Below are 16,490 nucleotides of genomic sequence, written 5' to 3'. Positions count from 1 at the left end.
GATGTTAGTACATCATTTTACATGAAAACATGGAATTTAAATGATTTAGCTTTTTAACTTCAATGCCAAAATCAATGATTGACATTTTGTTTCTTGTAACAGGTACTGTCTGATGAGAAGATGAATTCATTTACAGTGATTCGAAAGAAGACCCCTTTTCAAAAACATAGAGAAGAAGAGGAAGCAAAGAAAAAGGTAAAAAAAGCTATAGACATTTCACAAGTTAACTCATTCCAAAGGATTCGTATATGTGTAATATGTATTTGGCCACTATACTAATTGCTATCATCTTTCCGAGGATTCAGAGAGCAGATGAAGAAGCAGCTCGTTTGTATGAAGAGTTTGTTGAATCGTTTAAGGGAGATGATGTTCCTGGTGGAAAAGCATTTGTGCGGGGGGAGACTATCAATCCTGATGATCCAGAAAAAACTGGAAATGAAGGTCTGGTTTATGTTCTATATGTTTTCATACCTTATTGGTCTGTTTCTGTCTTGTTAACAAAAAGGTTTTCTACTTATTTCATAATAACAGGCATGTCATCCAAAGAAGGGGCTTCTGGTTCAAAGAAAGGAAGCAGGTATTACTGGATTATTGCTAATGCTTCACATGCATCTCTTAGAAAATTTAGGTACTTAAATCTTATGTGATTTGGTTGAAATTAGAACATATTCTCCCACAGGGTTCAGGTTGCCTTTTGGCATTGTAGTTAGGCTTTAGTTTTTAGCTTGTAAGTGCTAAGCAAACATAATCATAGTGAAGGGAAAATGTAGATTTTTCTCTGGAATGTGCACGGTTGTCATTATTCCAGATCTCTCTTGAGACTCAGGGCCTTGTAGTCCATTTCACATGCAAAAGCCTTAAATTATCCATCTTGTAGTATCAACAAATTGTTGATTTTGTAGATCATGGATGCACGAGGGGTGATACGTTGAACCAAACTTGCATCTGGGTTTGTTTCATTCTGCGCCGTCAAATAGCAACTCATCTACTGCAAATGGTGTACGATTAACATATGGAAATGCTTAAGACAGAGGACAAAGTAGCGGCAAGCCTGGAGTACCGTGATTCTGTTTTAGCACCAGTCTAGTTTAAGTTAATTTGAATATTAATATGCATTGGTGGCAAAAGATGGTCAATGGGACTGCAAAAAGATCGATGACCAGGAAGTACATTTGGATTGCCAAGAGCATCTCCTAAAAGAGTAGGACTGGAAAGTGTCAAATATTTAAATATCACATGGCATGTTTATGGAATTTCCTCAAAGGCCATTCTAATCATAGTATTATGATGCAACAATCCATTATTTAGCATGCCAAGTGTTATATATTTACTATACAATAGTTTGGCAAACTCTAAGCACCTGCTACTTTATACTATAGCACTTGCTCAAAACACAGATCTATGTTAGATCTTTTGATCAGAGGTAGGATGCAAACGGTCTCTGGAAAGCAAATCTTATGTACTTTTTGATTCCTTAATGGAACACAAACCTGTAGATGTTTGAATATGTGAAACAATAAAAGCTAAGATAATTTTACTAATATTCAGGGGCGACCAAAAGAGTAGGTCAGTGGTACTAGACAATACAGCAAGTCACATACAAAATGTGGAGGTGCCATGGCTACTTCTGAAAGACAAGCATGATAAAGAGATACAGAAGTTGCTCTGAAATGAACTGAGGTTGCTTGTTTTGACCAGGCTTGGTCAAATCTGGTCAAACTCCTGAAGGGTTGGTGTGTCTAACCAAGATAGCACTAGTTTGTAGATATTTGCTTATCTGAAGTATTTTTTTAGTACTTTTATTTGTAGAGTGTTTTCAGAGTTCTCCCAAGTCTGAGGCATACTTATTCTTTGGGTTTGTCAGGTCATTCCCGAGTTTAAGTCATGTGATTATGCATAGAACTCAAACAACGATTCAAAATTGTGTATTGAATCTATAGATACTTCATCTGGGCCAACATCATTTAACCATGTGAGAGAAGTGCATCTGCCAGGCACAACATTTGAAGTATATATAGGAAATACTAATATGCTTTAAACTTGTTTCTATATCGTTTATGAAACACGTTTGAACTTTGTACTATACAAGGTTGACCCATTTAATAAAAACATGTTCGTTTGCATTCTTGTTGCATCGAAGAATAGATTCATAATAAATTGGTTGCAAATATTTGGCTAGACTAGGATTGAGCAGGCAAGCATCCATAATAATCTCTAGTTTTCTCACAATTATATTCTAGTTGTGTATAAAAAACTGGTTGCTATTATATGGCCAATTGGGTATGGATAGGGATTTGATAACATCCAAAATCGACTCTAGTTGCAATTAGATCAATAATACTCATAGTGCTCATCAATAGGCGGAGGGTTAGTACAGGACCATATTAGAATTAAACTGGGATCGGACCAAAACTGTTTGGAAGATAGGTTTGAAGAATTGGTTGACTAAAAATTACATAAATATGCAAGTTTTAATTAAAATAATATTCGTGTACATCAATGTAAATCCAAACCATTACATAGCCTAACATGTTAGGTCAACTGGTTGCCAATTTTTCTGGGCATTTGGCTAGTTTTGTGCTAGCAAGCCTCTAGTTTGAATCTTCTAGTCTGAGGTGTACTAGGCTATGCCAAAACGTTTACAAGGGGCCATCCATGAATTGGGGGAAGCATCCCTTGGGTTTCCCCACAAGGTTTTTCTTGGAGAAAATCCTAACCGTTAGATACCAAATATGCAGAGTTTTCTCATGTATATATAGCATGTAAGGGTGAATATGGAAACATGGCATTTAGTGCAATACATCTGAAACAAAATACATCGAGTTCTAAATCTTCTAGAGTCCAAAATCATCACGCTACATCAAATTACTACATATCATCATAATTATCCACAATACTAGGATCCTCATCCGATTCATCATTACCTCGTTCTTTGGCCATAATTCTCTAAGGATATTAGTATTGGTTCTGGGAACCTCAAGTGTTGCATGTGGTTCCAAGTCCATCAACACTAAATCATTATCCCCAAATGTTTCCTATTGAGTGTTTATGATTTGTTGAAATTCTGATGATATATGCTGAAACGATTACTTATTCTTTCTTTCTGCTGCAATATTAATTAAGCAATTGTAGATAGAACATAAACCAAATGCACAATAGAAGACAACCAAGAATAAAATGAGACATAGAGAATTTAGGTCCAATAACTAGGGCAAAACCCAACTAGATTCTTCTTCTATTAGATATCAATTGTTTAGCAAATATACATAGTACATTGAGAGATCAAGAGAATGAGTAAGTTCACCCAAATATAAACACAATCTTTTTTAAGTCTCTCCTATTCTCCCTCTCAAGTTCAAATTCTTCTTTCACAATGCACAAGAAGTAGTGGTAAGGTGATAAGACATGAGACATATAGGAGGAACAACGAATTCTTGTCATAAAGGTGGAGCAATATGCATATGCCTTGAGGAAGAGTAACATGTGCCATTTAGGGGAGGCACACATGCCTTAGTTAAGGAGAGTGTAAAATATACATTAAATAGAGCGTAAGAGGAATCTTTTATGACATGCCTTTAATGAGTGTAAGAGGAATATGCCATGTCTTTAATGAGTGCATAAGAGGAAGTGTAATGTATCATTAAAAGAGAGAGAGAGTTACGTAGTGCCGTGTGAGTGATCAAGGGGAGAGGTGCTAAGTAAATGAGGTGATGAAGGTAAGGTGACTTGTATTTCCTTTTAGTAATAATATCATAGTATCATAAATAATATTGATGATTAAGTTGAGATTGAACTATTAGGATTGATTAATGATAAGTTATGTGATTTTCCTTCAACTATACTTGATTACCAATTGATGCAAGGTGATTTACTATTTTTGAAAAGTCATACTTGAAATGCTAGACATGACTTTCTATTTTTAGAAAGTCACTCCAAAATTGTCAGAAATGAGATTTTATTTAAGGAAATTCATCCTTGAGCTGCCAATTTTCAACACTCCCTCTCAACTAGGGAGGAATTTCTTTTTGCAACAAAGATCTCTGCTCATCTCTGTTCATCTCTGCTCTGGAACAATGATGTCTCAATCTAATGAAGAAGAATCATCATAGGGGAGATTCATCTATCACCCTATAGCCACTTATCTTCCCACCTTGACACAAACTTGGGAGGGATTACCACTTGTTAACATATGACAGGGATTACGCACAACCAAACTCTACCATAAGAGTCAAGTGGTAGAACACCTGCATCCATAGACTTTGGGGGGATTACCACTCGTCAACACATGATAAGGGTCGCACACAACAAAGTCTCATCTTTTCTTGGGGGGATTACCACTTGTCAACACATGAAAAGGATCGTACACAACCAAGCTTTACCACACCTATTGGCTAGATGGGTGGCAATCACAACAATCCCAGTTTGTGGGTAGATGCATACTGGGGTGTACTCTTGGCAAGTCCCAAACTTGATGGTAGGGGGGGATTACCACTTGTCAACACATGACAAGGATTGCGCACAACCTATAGTCAAGAGTTCCCTCTACCCCATGAGTTCTCCTGGCTCCATTCCCAACTTGTGAGCTCAAACAAGAGGGAAGAGCATAGCTCAGTGTTCTCGATCATCCATGACCGACCCTACCAGGAAGGGTCACATCCGTCAGTCCAACCTGCTCTTTGATTACCAAGAACTTCTCTTTCTGCAAAGGCTTGGTAAGTATGCCAATTATCTGATCATCATTCGCAACATGATGGGGTCTCACTGCTCCTCTCTGCACCACATCCCTAATATAGTGATATTTAATCTCAATGTGCTTGGACTTGTCATGGAACACAATAGTTTTTGCAAGTCGAATCCCACTCTTATTGTCACAATATATTACTGTCGTATCTGGTACATGTTCAAACAACTCTCCAAAGAGCTTCCTCAACCATACTACCTCACAACTAGCCATGTTAGCAACAATGTATTCAACTTCAGTCGTGTTAAGGGCTACAAACTTATGTTTTCTTCTCATCCAAGATATCATGGCAGATCCCAAGCTAAAGCAACATCCATATGTCCTCTTTCTGTAGCAGAGTTACCAACCCAATCAACATCAGAGTACCCATGTAGTCTCACATCTCCGACAGGATATCTCAATCCATGATTGATGGTCCCATGAAAGTATCTCAACACATGTTGTGTAGCAATCTAGTGTGCATGTAATGGCTTAATCATATATTGGCTCAGAGTATTGACCACAAAACATATGTCCAATCTAGTGTTCACTAAGAACATCAGTGCCCCAATCAGTGGTCAATACTCAGAAGGATTTGTCAAATCAGGACCTGCAACTTCACCACATAACTTCTTGAAATTCATTTCCATTGGTGTATTCATGGACTTACATTCTATCATACCAAATCTTTCCAATAGCTTGACAACATATTTTCCTTGAGAAAGGAAAATCTCATTAGGTATTTTCCATACTGCCTACAAAGTAGTGCATCAAATGAAGATCTTTCATTTCAAAACAAAAGCTAACTCCCTCTTACAGTGGAGGATAAGAGGTTCTCCACCTGTCAAGAATAAGTCATCAACATATAATACCAAAATCAAAGGCATACCTTGGACCATTTTGAAGTAGAGATTTGGATCAACATTGCTTCTGGTAAACCAAGCTTCATCAAGAAGTTATCAATGCTGACATACCAATCTTTTGGGGCTTGCTTCAATCCATAGAGAGCTTTTTTCAGTCTACACACGAGTTTTTCGGTCATGTATTTTAAAGCCTTGTGGTTGGTCCACAAATACTTCCCTTGAGGAAGCCATGCAGAAAAGCAGTTTTTACATCCATTTGGTGAAGATTCCACCCCAAGCTAGTAGCTAGAGCCACAATAGATCAAATGGTAGTATATTGGGAAGCAAGTGCAAAAATTTGATAATAGTTTATTCCCTCTTTTTGAGATAAAACTCTAGCCACAAATCTAGCTTTATATTTTTCAATATTGCCATCCGCATGATGTTTAATTTTATACAACCGTTTAGAAGTCACAACAAACTTACCTTTGGGTCTTGGGACTACTTCCGATACATCATTATGTACGATGGACTCATATTCTTCGGCCATTGCATCTTTCCATACTTGATCTTTCACTGCTTCTTCAAAAATGCATGGTTCAACTCGAATAATGTTGCTCATGGCTACAACAAATCCTTGGAACCAACATGTGTTCTTGCTTTCTCTTAAGGTTCCTCTGGGGGCAACATGTCTATCATCATCTTGTAGAGTGCCACGAAGCCATAATAGTCTCTTTCTAGCAGGGGGATCACATGGAGGAGGATCCAAGGGCTCCATCAAGAAGATCAGGCTCAGGCTCAGGATCTTCTTGAATTTCATAGGCATCATCCTGATATCAACATTATTAGGAGGAAGAGGAGTCTCTCTTGACTTTCCAAGAGCTACATCTTCATGAAATGTTACATCCCTGCTAAACTCTATAGTTCTTTGACCAGGTATGTATATTCTGTAAGCTTTAGAATTTTCACAATAACCAACAAACATACCTTTCTTACCCGAATCTTCTATCTTTTTCCTCATTTCCTTTGGCACATGAAAGTAGACATGGTAGCCAAAATCCTCAATTGCCTAACCTCGGCCTTTTCACCAGTGAAGACTTCTTTAGGAGTCTTGTTGTTTAAGGCTCGGTGTGGAGATCTATTTTGAACATAGACAACAATGTTAGCAACTTCTCCTCGTAAAAACTTTGTTAGCTTTTGATCATGCAACATAGCTTTGACTGCTTACATGATAGTTTTGTCCTTTCTTTCGACCACACCATTTTGTTTTGGGTTATATGGTACAATGGTCTCTTTCCTGATTCCTACTTTTTTGCAGAAGTCGATGAAATCTTTTGAATTGAACTCTCCCAGATCTAATGGTTTTGGTTTGCTTTCCAGTTTGCTTTTCTATCATAATTTTGAAGTCTTTGAACATACTAAATGCTTGACTTTTGTTTTTCAAAAAGAAAATCGATGTCTTGCAAGAAAAACATCCACAAAGCTTATATAATACAAATAGCCACCAAGAGAAGTTACAGGCATATGTCCACATAAATCAGAATGTATAAGATGCAACATCTGACTGATTTTGCTTTTGCTTGAAGGGAATGGCCCCTTTACATGTCGTGATCCACTCTAATCTTAGGCATTCTAGAAAACATCTTTCTCACATGAGGCAATGCTTTATAGTGCAGATGAGCGAACCTTCGATGCCAAAGTTCACATTGATGATTGCTGTCATGAATCAACGCATGGATTGGACTTCCATTGACTTTATAAAGACATTCAAATCTCCATCCCAGAGTGAAGGCATCTCTCATGCTAGATCTCATTGGCCAAGTGAGAAATTTTCCATTTATGAAAGCAACTTTCATTCCTTTGTCTTCTAAGACAAATATATATACAAGATTCTTTTTCAAATCAAGTCCATACAAAGCTTCTTGAAGAGATATACTTTTACCTTGATCCAGATGAAAAGAAACAAAACCAAATTCCCTTATAGGATATGTGGAGTTATCTCCAAGAATGATTTTAAGATCCGTCTCCCTCTCAACGAGATTCGAGAGAACTTCTTTATAACCAGTGAAGTGTCTTGAAGCGCCACTATCAAACAACCGTCTGTCACAAAAATCTGTAGGAGAGGAACTAGAAAGAGCAAAAACGAGGAAGTATTGTGATTGCATTTCAGTTGCATTATTATCATATCTTGGGTTCCTTGAACACTCGGAAGAACAATAGTGTTCTTTACAAACAACAAGAGCTTCTCTTTTTCTTCTATAATTAGATCTGAAATTGTTGTTACAATTGTTGTGGTTGGATCTTGGTGTACTTCTATCTTTAGGACAATCACGGGCATGGTGGCCATGCTTAAGACAATTGTAGCATTGAACTTTTGATAAGTCCCTATCCCATTTATAGGAATCGTTTGATCTGGGAGCAAGCTTTCTTGAAAAGTTATGACCTCTTTTTCCTTTCTGCTTCTTGCCTTGGACAACAAAGGCAATAGGTTCTCTCTCTTCATGCTTGGGAATTCTTCCTCTGGAAATCATTCTGGCCTCTTTTTGATTGCACTTTCCCAGGAGCTCATCAAATATGGGAAACTTATCATTGTTGCTGATGGTAGTAATAAAAGTTTCCCAAGTTGGAGAAAGACCTCCAAGTGTAATCGACACCAACTATTTATTAGATATAATTTCAACAAAAGTTGAGAGTTGATTTTTAATATCCTCATGAAGTATGCCTGAATGGTCTCTCCTCTGTTCATCTTAATGTCCTTGAGTTGATTCTTCAAAGCAAGGATTTGACTCCAGTTGTTTACTTGATACATTCCAATCGGCTTGTCATACATTTCCTTAGATTTTAGGTGATGAGACGGTCTCCAAGAGAATCAAGGATAATCTTCTTAGCCTTGACTTCTCCCTTCTTGAATCTGGCCTTGACAACAACATTCGATTTTTCTGGTGGTTTTGCTACCTCGCCTTCCACATATTCCAGTACATCATGTTCTTTAAGAGTAATATCCAATCTTACTTTCTATGGACCAAAATTTGAAGCATCGTTCAACTTCTCTTCATTCTTGAAGTAAGAAGAAGACATCTTGATCAAGTCAAACAAGTTTCAGCAGCAAGATCTTCAAAATAGCAACAAGTGATATTTTAGCATCAAGTATGATCTTCAAAGGAGCAGTAAGATCGATCTTTGAAGTAAAATTTTTACAAAAGGAGTGATAGATCTTATTGTCTTGGGCAACAAATTTTAGTAGCAAGTAAGATCTCTTTGAATTAATTTTTTTGCAAAGGAGTGATAACTCTTATCTTCACAAAAGCTCTGATACCATGTTGAAATTTCGATGATATATGCTGAAACAATTACTTATTCCAAAAACTTCTTTCTACTGCAATATCAGTTAAGTAATTGTAGATAGAACATAAACCAAATGCACAATAGAAGACAACCAAGAACAAAATGAGACACAAATAATTTAGGTCCAATGACTAGAGCAAAACCCACAAGGGGAAAACCCAGCTAGATTATTCTTCTATTAGATATCAATTGTTCAACAAAGATACATAGTACAATGACAAACCAAGAGAACGAGTAAGTTCACCCAAATCTAAACAAGATGGAGCATGAAGATCACTAGTAGCAGCAGTAGATGAAAACACTTTATCAATCTTCCCTTCTACTGAATCAACACTGAAACACTAAAGTACTGAATCAACCTCGACTGAACAAATTTTGCTCTTACTCTCCAAGTCTCTCTCTCTCACAATCTTCTTTAAGTCTCTCCTATCTTCTCTCTCAATTCTTCTATTAGATATCAAATGTTCAATAAAGATACATAGTACAATGACAGACCAAAAGAATGAGTAAGTTCACCCAAATCTAAACAAGATGTAGCATGAAGATCACTAGTAGCAACCATAGATGCAAACACTGAATCAACGTTTCCTTCAACTGAATCAACACTGAAACACTAAAGCACTGAATCAACAAATTTTGCTCTTACTCTCCAAGTCTCTCTCTCTCTCACAATCTTCTTTAAGTCTCTCCTATCTTCTCTCTCAAGTTCAAATTCTTCTTTCACAATGCACAAGAAGTAGTGGTTAGGTGAGAAGACATGAGACACATATATAGGAGGAGCAATGAATTCCTGTCATAAAGGAGGAGCAATACACATGTCTTCAACAAGAGTAACATATGCCATTAAGGAGAGAAACACATGCCTTAGTAACTTATGCCATTAAGGAGCATACACATGCCTTAGTTAAGGAGAGTAACATATGCATTAAAGAGGTTTAAGAGGAGTCTTTTATGACATGCCTTTAATGAGCATAAGAGGAATATGCCATGTCTTTAATGAGTGCATAAGAGAGAGTGTAACGTATCATTGAAAGAGAGAGACAGTTACGTAGTGCCATGTGAGTCATCAAGGAGAGGTGCGAAGTGATTGAGTTGATGAAGGTAAGGTGACTTGTAATTCCTTTTAATAATAATATCATAGTATAAAAACTTGATGATTAAGTCAAGATTGAACTATTAGAATTGATTAATGATAAGTTAAGTGATTTTCCTTCAACTATACTTGATTACCAATTGATGCAAGGCGATTTACTATTTTTGGTAAGTCATACTTGAAATTAGACATGATTTTCTATTTGTTAGAAAGTCACTCTAGAATTGTCAGAAACGAGATTTTATTTAAAGAAATTCATCCCTGAGATGACAACCTTCAACATGATTCATTTTGAAAAGGGATCAATATCTTTCAAGAAAATGGGATCCACATCAAGTGTTCATGTGAATGTGCTCAAAGATAGATCAATTACACTTACACTTAAAATTGTTGAGAGTTTGACTCATAAGAGTCAAGCGACAATTAGAAAATTCAAGAAACTAGTTTGTAAATTTGGCTAGGAAATGTTAATGATAAAATAGTACTTGAACTTAAAAACTTTGGAATTGCTTGCGTATTTTTTTTTTCTCGTGTTTTCTTCTCTATCGGTTTTATATTAAATTTCTTGCATGAACGTCTACTTTTTTTTCCTAATCTATCTTCACTTTCATTGAAAACAATGATTTGCTTATGTATGCTATCTTAGACTTTCAAATTGGGGACCATGTGTACAATCCATCTTTGACTTCCCAAGTTGTACTTGAAAGTTGGGTTTCTAATGGTACTTTGGTTTCAGGGAATATCATACTACATATGTAGACTGAAAAAGTTGGTTGTTCTATCTATTATCAATGATTTTCCAGATAGGCAGATACTTTATTTAATATCATTGTATTCCACTCTTATTTTCTCTTTGGGTTGATCCCTATCATTTTTTGTTTGTTTGTCAAGTTGTCTGTGATCCTCCATGCTTGACCTTTGGCTCGAGGACCCTGACCCAAGGGCATCTAATCCGTCAAAGTCACCCGGTGATCACACCCGACCTGGGCCACACCAATCCTAAATGGATTGGATTTTTTAGCATGTCTCCTCCCCTAGCATAGAGCACAACCACCCCCTATGAGGTTTGATCCTGGGTCGTTGGCTTGCTAATGAGGCCCATCCTCAGCCGATTGTGATAGTGGGACTTGACAGGTTGATCCATAGCATTAAAAATATAACCCATGGCTAATTTCTCTCATAAATGTCCTTCCCATCAAACCTTGTTGGTGCATTCCAATTTAGGCCTCATATCAGAAGTAAACATCTTTCTCAATTTGTTTGTCTAGGAAATGAGAGATTGCAATGTGATGAAGTTTATTGTCATTCTATTTATGGCAGGCCCAACAAGCTCCCCATCCCGTATTTTTTGATCACGTTCAATACCCATGTTTGGTTGTAGATGTGATGCGCTTGGCATGATCTACAACCTTCTCACCCAATCTAGTTTGCTTATGTCCTCAAGCATGCCGTCAAGGTAGTGTGCAACATTGGGGTTGAAATAATGGTTGGGTCTTTATTGTCCAACAACCTACAAGAGAAGCCTATTTAGAGTCATTATTGGTGATGAATTATACAACATTCTCCATCCCCACCTCCATGACCACCTCATCCAAAAGCTGAAATAATAGTCATGCCTCCTTTACCAATTTCATAATAATAGTTCCATGTGAGCAAGAAACAAAGAAATTTAATATGGTATGGAACTTTTTATAAGTGCATCCATTTGACAAGATTGTACATCCCATTATGTTCTCGATTCTTTAAAATCTTTCAAGTACTCATCTATGGATGCAATTTCATTATGTTAAAGTGGCCCCCTTAGGTCATGAAAACGAAGGTGTTACACAACTATGTCCTTTAACATAGGTTGATAATAAAGTGAGTTGACAACATTGAAAGGGACACTTGCATCATAACTCCATCTAACTTGTATTCAAATGATGCTTCCTTGTATTGCTTCTTTTAGTGACTATCAATGGCGGATTGGGTACAGAGGGTTGGGGTGGTGCTGAGTGTAAAAGCCATCATGTTCTTTCTCTTTTGTAGATGGAGTGACGCAATTGAATGTATCGAAAGAGATCCCTACTAGAGGGGTAAGTGGAGGAACCTTCAAAAATGGCTTCCTTGTATTGCTTTTGTTAATGGCTATCAGTGGTGGATTGGGTGCTAGGGGTAGGGGTGGTGTAGGTGCAAAAATACCATCATTCTTCTTCCTCTTTTGTAGATGGAGTGTTGGCAATTCGATATATTACAAGAGATCCCTACTAGAAGGGTAAGCGGAGGAGCCTTAAGAGCTATGACTTCCAATTCTACTTAGATTCGACACTTTATCCTTGTCCATACCTCATCATTCATATTTTTTTTGCTTGGCCTTTTCTACCTTTTAATTCTCAATAAAGGCTAGGATTTTTGCTCTAATCTATGGGTCAAGCCATAATCACAACATAGACATGAACACAAACTAAGTATTCTTTCACTCTGTGAATCCTTCCTTTCATCTCCTCTTGAAATATTGGTCTCAGATCTCCTCCAAGCTTGTAGATGATATGTAGATTATTGATATATATATGCCAATTTCATACAGTGCAACCCATAAACAGTGGTATATCAGCTCCAAGCTTGCTTTGAATCAACTTCGTTCACCACAACTCTACAATCTACAAATGATGACAAATGATTAATGAGTGATGTGAGGCAAATAAAATGTGGGGGGTGTGTCATTATACAATGATCGATTAGGGTCTGGGCAGGATAGGCCCTTTTTTCATTTTTGTTTTTGTTTTTTTCCATAGAGGGTTGCACTGGTGGGATCAAAACATTGAGGGCTGGTTCAAACTATAATCGGATGAGTTGGCTCATTTGGCTGCAATATTAACTGATAAGTTCAGGATAGAATTTGGCTTTGAGTTTGATTTAGGGCCCAGGCACTAGTTTGTGTTGGATTTCGGGTGAAATGCTTTGGACTATTTGATTTTATTCTGGTTATTCCGGTCTAAGCAATTATGATAATGGTGGATTAACATGAAGTACATTAGGAAGGTTTATGTAAGAAGTTGACCAATATCCTATGTAGATATTGTTGGTGCTCAACAAACATTTGAGTGTCTTAACTAAGAAAGGTGATAGCCTTAACTAAGAGATTTTGTTTCCTCTTGCAACTTTCAGATTCAAGCCAATACATAACTTTAGGTGTTCAAATTACTTGTGAGAGAAATTAATTGTTTTTTCCTCGAAGGAATATCTTTACATTCCATATGAGGAATATACATGTTTTAGTCCTCAAGGGACTCTTCGACAACAAGGCTTGAAGGCATTACAATAATATACTCATTATGAGCTCAACATTTCACATGCATGAATTGAACTTGGGTGGGAAGGTTAACAACATTTCTCCCAATCACCAGAGCTACATCCAATTGATAGAGAAAATGGTTGTTATTTGTACCTATGAATGTGATTACTAATCAATTGTCTAATTTGTTAACAATTTTGAAGTTGGCCTTTATGCACATTGTTCATGTGCCCCTAAGCATAAAGAATACAAGAACTTACAAGAAATCTTGATTGAATTTTATTTCTTTACAACACTAACTAGATTCCCATCTTTGTATAATATGTAATGTAGTTAGAATTCACTGAGTCATTTGGAGCCAATTGATTTTGATTGTAGTCATTCATAAAATGAGCCAAGTTGGTTGTTGACTTGATTTGACATGTACAATTCACATTAGACTCAATTGAGTTACACATAAAATCATGACTTGCTTGGGCCAAGTTAGGTTTGACTTGATCGACGTTTTGTTGATCTAAGATGTAACATGACCATGGGGCCTGTTATCCCTCATTTTAGTTGGGGTACATACAATCATTTCCATTTTTGAAAACACCATTATAATTTTGAAAAGATACAAGTCAAAAACCTTTTTTGGCCATGTGAAGTTATATATTATGGTATCCTAGGCCTATTATGGGTGGCCATGCCCTTTCCTCTTAGACGCAACTTAGGTCCTTTCATCTTGGATAGAATTGGAGGGCTTAGGTGGATATACTTGGACACATGTTATAAAGTAGCCATTGTTTTTGTCGGACCTGTCCAACCATGTCTTGTGCACCAATGTATTTTCCACATGGTCACGTGTCACAGAGTCTATGCATCTTTTGGGCCGTGGTACAATATATTTCAATTTCTCAACATGGTAGTCTCACAGTTCACAACATTTTATGTTTTATGGGGCAATGCATGGAGCCCAATGCACAGGGCTCCTAGCACTAGTAATCAATAGTGGCTCAAAATGTTCATTAAGAGGCATATGTGACATGCCACGTTGAAACTTGAAATTTTGTTGAAAAATGGTTATTTCAAGCAAAATCACTCCAAAGTTGGTTGTACACTCTCTCCTAGCCACGCGCGGGGTAAAAATGGCCAAACAAAGGTCATTCCTTGATATGCATGGACAAACAAAACCGAGATGTCAAAATCCATCAAATCAAGTAGTGTGTTACCCATACAAGAAAAAATCAACCTGATTTTTGGTTCACATGTGGAAAATTTCAAGTGGACCTAAAGTTAACATACTAGGTCCAAATTGGAAAGTGATAGCTCGTTGGAATCTGTTGTAGTGGCTACAACCACCCTCCAAAATTTTGACTATGCTTTGTTTTGGAACCTCCCTCCTAAAATCACAGAAGCTCATCTTACACTTACCCAGGTACTTGTGCTTTAATTGAGTTTTATCTTTTGCTTACGGCTTGTGTTTTCCAACTTGCTTTTCTATCTAACCCACAAGCTGATCCCTTGACTTGGTTTCAATCCGGTTTCAATCCAGTTTCGAGTTTGCCTTAGTGAACTGCACAATCCTTGAAGGCAACTAGCCTTGCTCTTGGGAATTGCGCAATCCAAGTTGACAGTGAGCCTTCAACTCCAAAATTGCATAGAACCAGTTGACAGCCAACCTTTAATTGGGAAATTTGCTTAGAGCCTAAGAGGCAGCCCAGAGCCACTCAGCCTAGAAATTGCGCAAAACCTACTAAGCTTAGAAACTGCTCAGTGCATGAACCAGAGAGTTGCTCGGTACTTCCCAGAATTGTGCAATATTTCCAGGCAATGCATGGCAATTTTCTCGAAAAGCAAGAAGCTAAAGGGAAAATGGCATCCCTAGGAAGTAGGGATCTATTATTAGTTTCCCAAAGGTGACACATTGCCATCTTTAGAAATTTCTGCCAAGTGTTGTTGTCCTTGATCTCAGGCATATGAGTCATAAATTCCATTTTGCTCAACTCTATGTAATGGACGCCTCTAGAGCTCACTTATACATTCGATCATCAAGCTCTAGTTTCCCTAGGAAATCAAGGAGCCTTCGGAGCATTTTCGTCGCTTTTCCGAGTGAGTTTTGCCTTTATCGTCTTTTGCCGTCTTTTCTGTCGCTTTTTGCTTGTTTAGCTTGTGAGAGTGTTGTTTCACTTGTTTTGTTGAGCGACTGCTGGCGTTTTAACTTGTTTTAGCTTGTAGAAGTGTTGTTTCAAGTTTTGCATTGCCTTTCCCAAGTGTCACATGCATTACCTTGTTTTTGCACTAACGGTCGTTGTTGCAGCGACTCTCTCCACATGCTTCGTTCTCCTTCTGTTTGATTGATCCCTGCACTTGTTTTACTTGCATGCATCATCACTCAATCAGATCTGCACTCAGCATCACACCATCCTTCAGATCTGCTTGATTGCACACTCCCCTTGGGCAGATTTGGGCTCCCCTTGCCTGGATCTCACATTCACTTGCATGCACTGTGCAATCTGGCAGCTCAAGGCCTCTGCCTTGGCTTCTGGAATTACGCAGAGGCTGTCCTGGCCTGGCTCCAACTGCACACTGTGCAGTTCCAGGAGCCAGTCTCCCAGCTTGGTCACTGAGATTGCGCAATGCGTAGTGTCTCCTAGGCCTTGGCTCAGACTGAACTGCGCATTGCGCAGTTCCAGTCGTCAAGCTTCCACACTGACTGCTGGGATTGCGCAGTTCCCATAATCAGTCAGTCACCCCTGTCTGTCAAAATTGCACAATCCCTCTCATCAGATGCCCTGGGTGCTGCTTGATCATGCTGTGAAGTTTGATTTGTAAGAACTAATAATGTTTCTTGCCATCAATGTTCTTTTTGTCCCACAAGTACCACACTCGTGAAGCACTTCTCTCCAGCAGTAATTGTACCATGGCACCAAAGAGAGTTGCTTCAAGAGATACCATTGAAAGCAGTACTGGGGAAGCAATTGAGCAAGTGCTAGTTAACTTTCCAATATATGCAGACACTCAACTGTCCATAGAAAAGGAGTCAACAATAACATGGCAGCAAGTCCAACAACAGTAGCAGAAGGCAACAATCCAGTACAAGATCAAGGAAAGAGGAAGTTGTTGACACAATACAGGGAGAACAAAGCTGTAGAGTGAAAGCAAATTCAATCTTCATGCAGGCAGCTCCGACAACACAAGCAAAAGAAAGCAGAGGACACTGACATCAGAGCGAAG

General features: G+C 37.9%; 1 protein-coding gene across 4 annotated transcripts in view; it reads left to right on the top strand.

Annotated features, from left to right (window-relative positions):
- Positions 1–513: 513 nt before the first annotated feature.
- LOC149150832 (protein RRC1-like) overlaps positions 514–16,490 on the top strand; it is a 235,550-nt gene continuing 219,573 nt past the window's right edge. For 3 of the 4 annotated variants that reach the window (XM_089445554.1, XM_089445553.1, XM_089445552.1), the window contains exon 1: positions 514–577. In XM_089445554.1, the coding sequence (XP_089301680.1) occupies positions 534–577 (44 nt within the window). In that variant the 5' untranslated portion in view covers positions 514–533. The remainder of the gene's footprint in view (positions 578–16,490) is intronic. The other variant, XM_089445551.1, reaches the window with a different exon arrangement.

Source organism: Pinus tabuliformis, chromosome 9, assembly GCF_031772625.1.
Source record: "Pinus tabuliformis cultivar Carrire ecotype Pingquan chromosome 9, CPIR1, whole genome shotgun sequence".
Lineage (NCBI taxonomy): Eukaryota > Viridiplantae > Streptophyta > Pinopsida > Pinales > Pinaceae > Pinus > Pinus tabuliformis.
The sequence above is the reverse complement of the archived record's forward strand: the minus strand, read 5'-3'. Positions and strand labels throughout refer to the sequence as shown.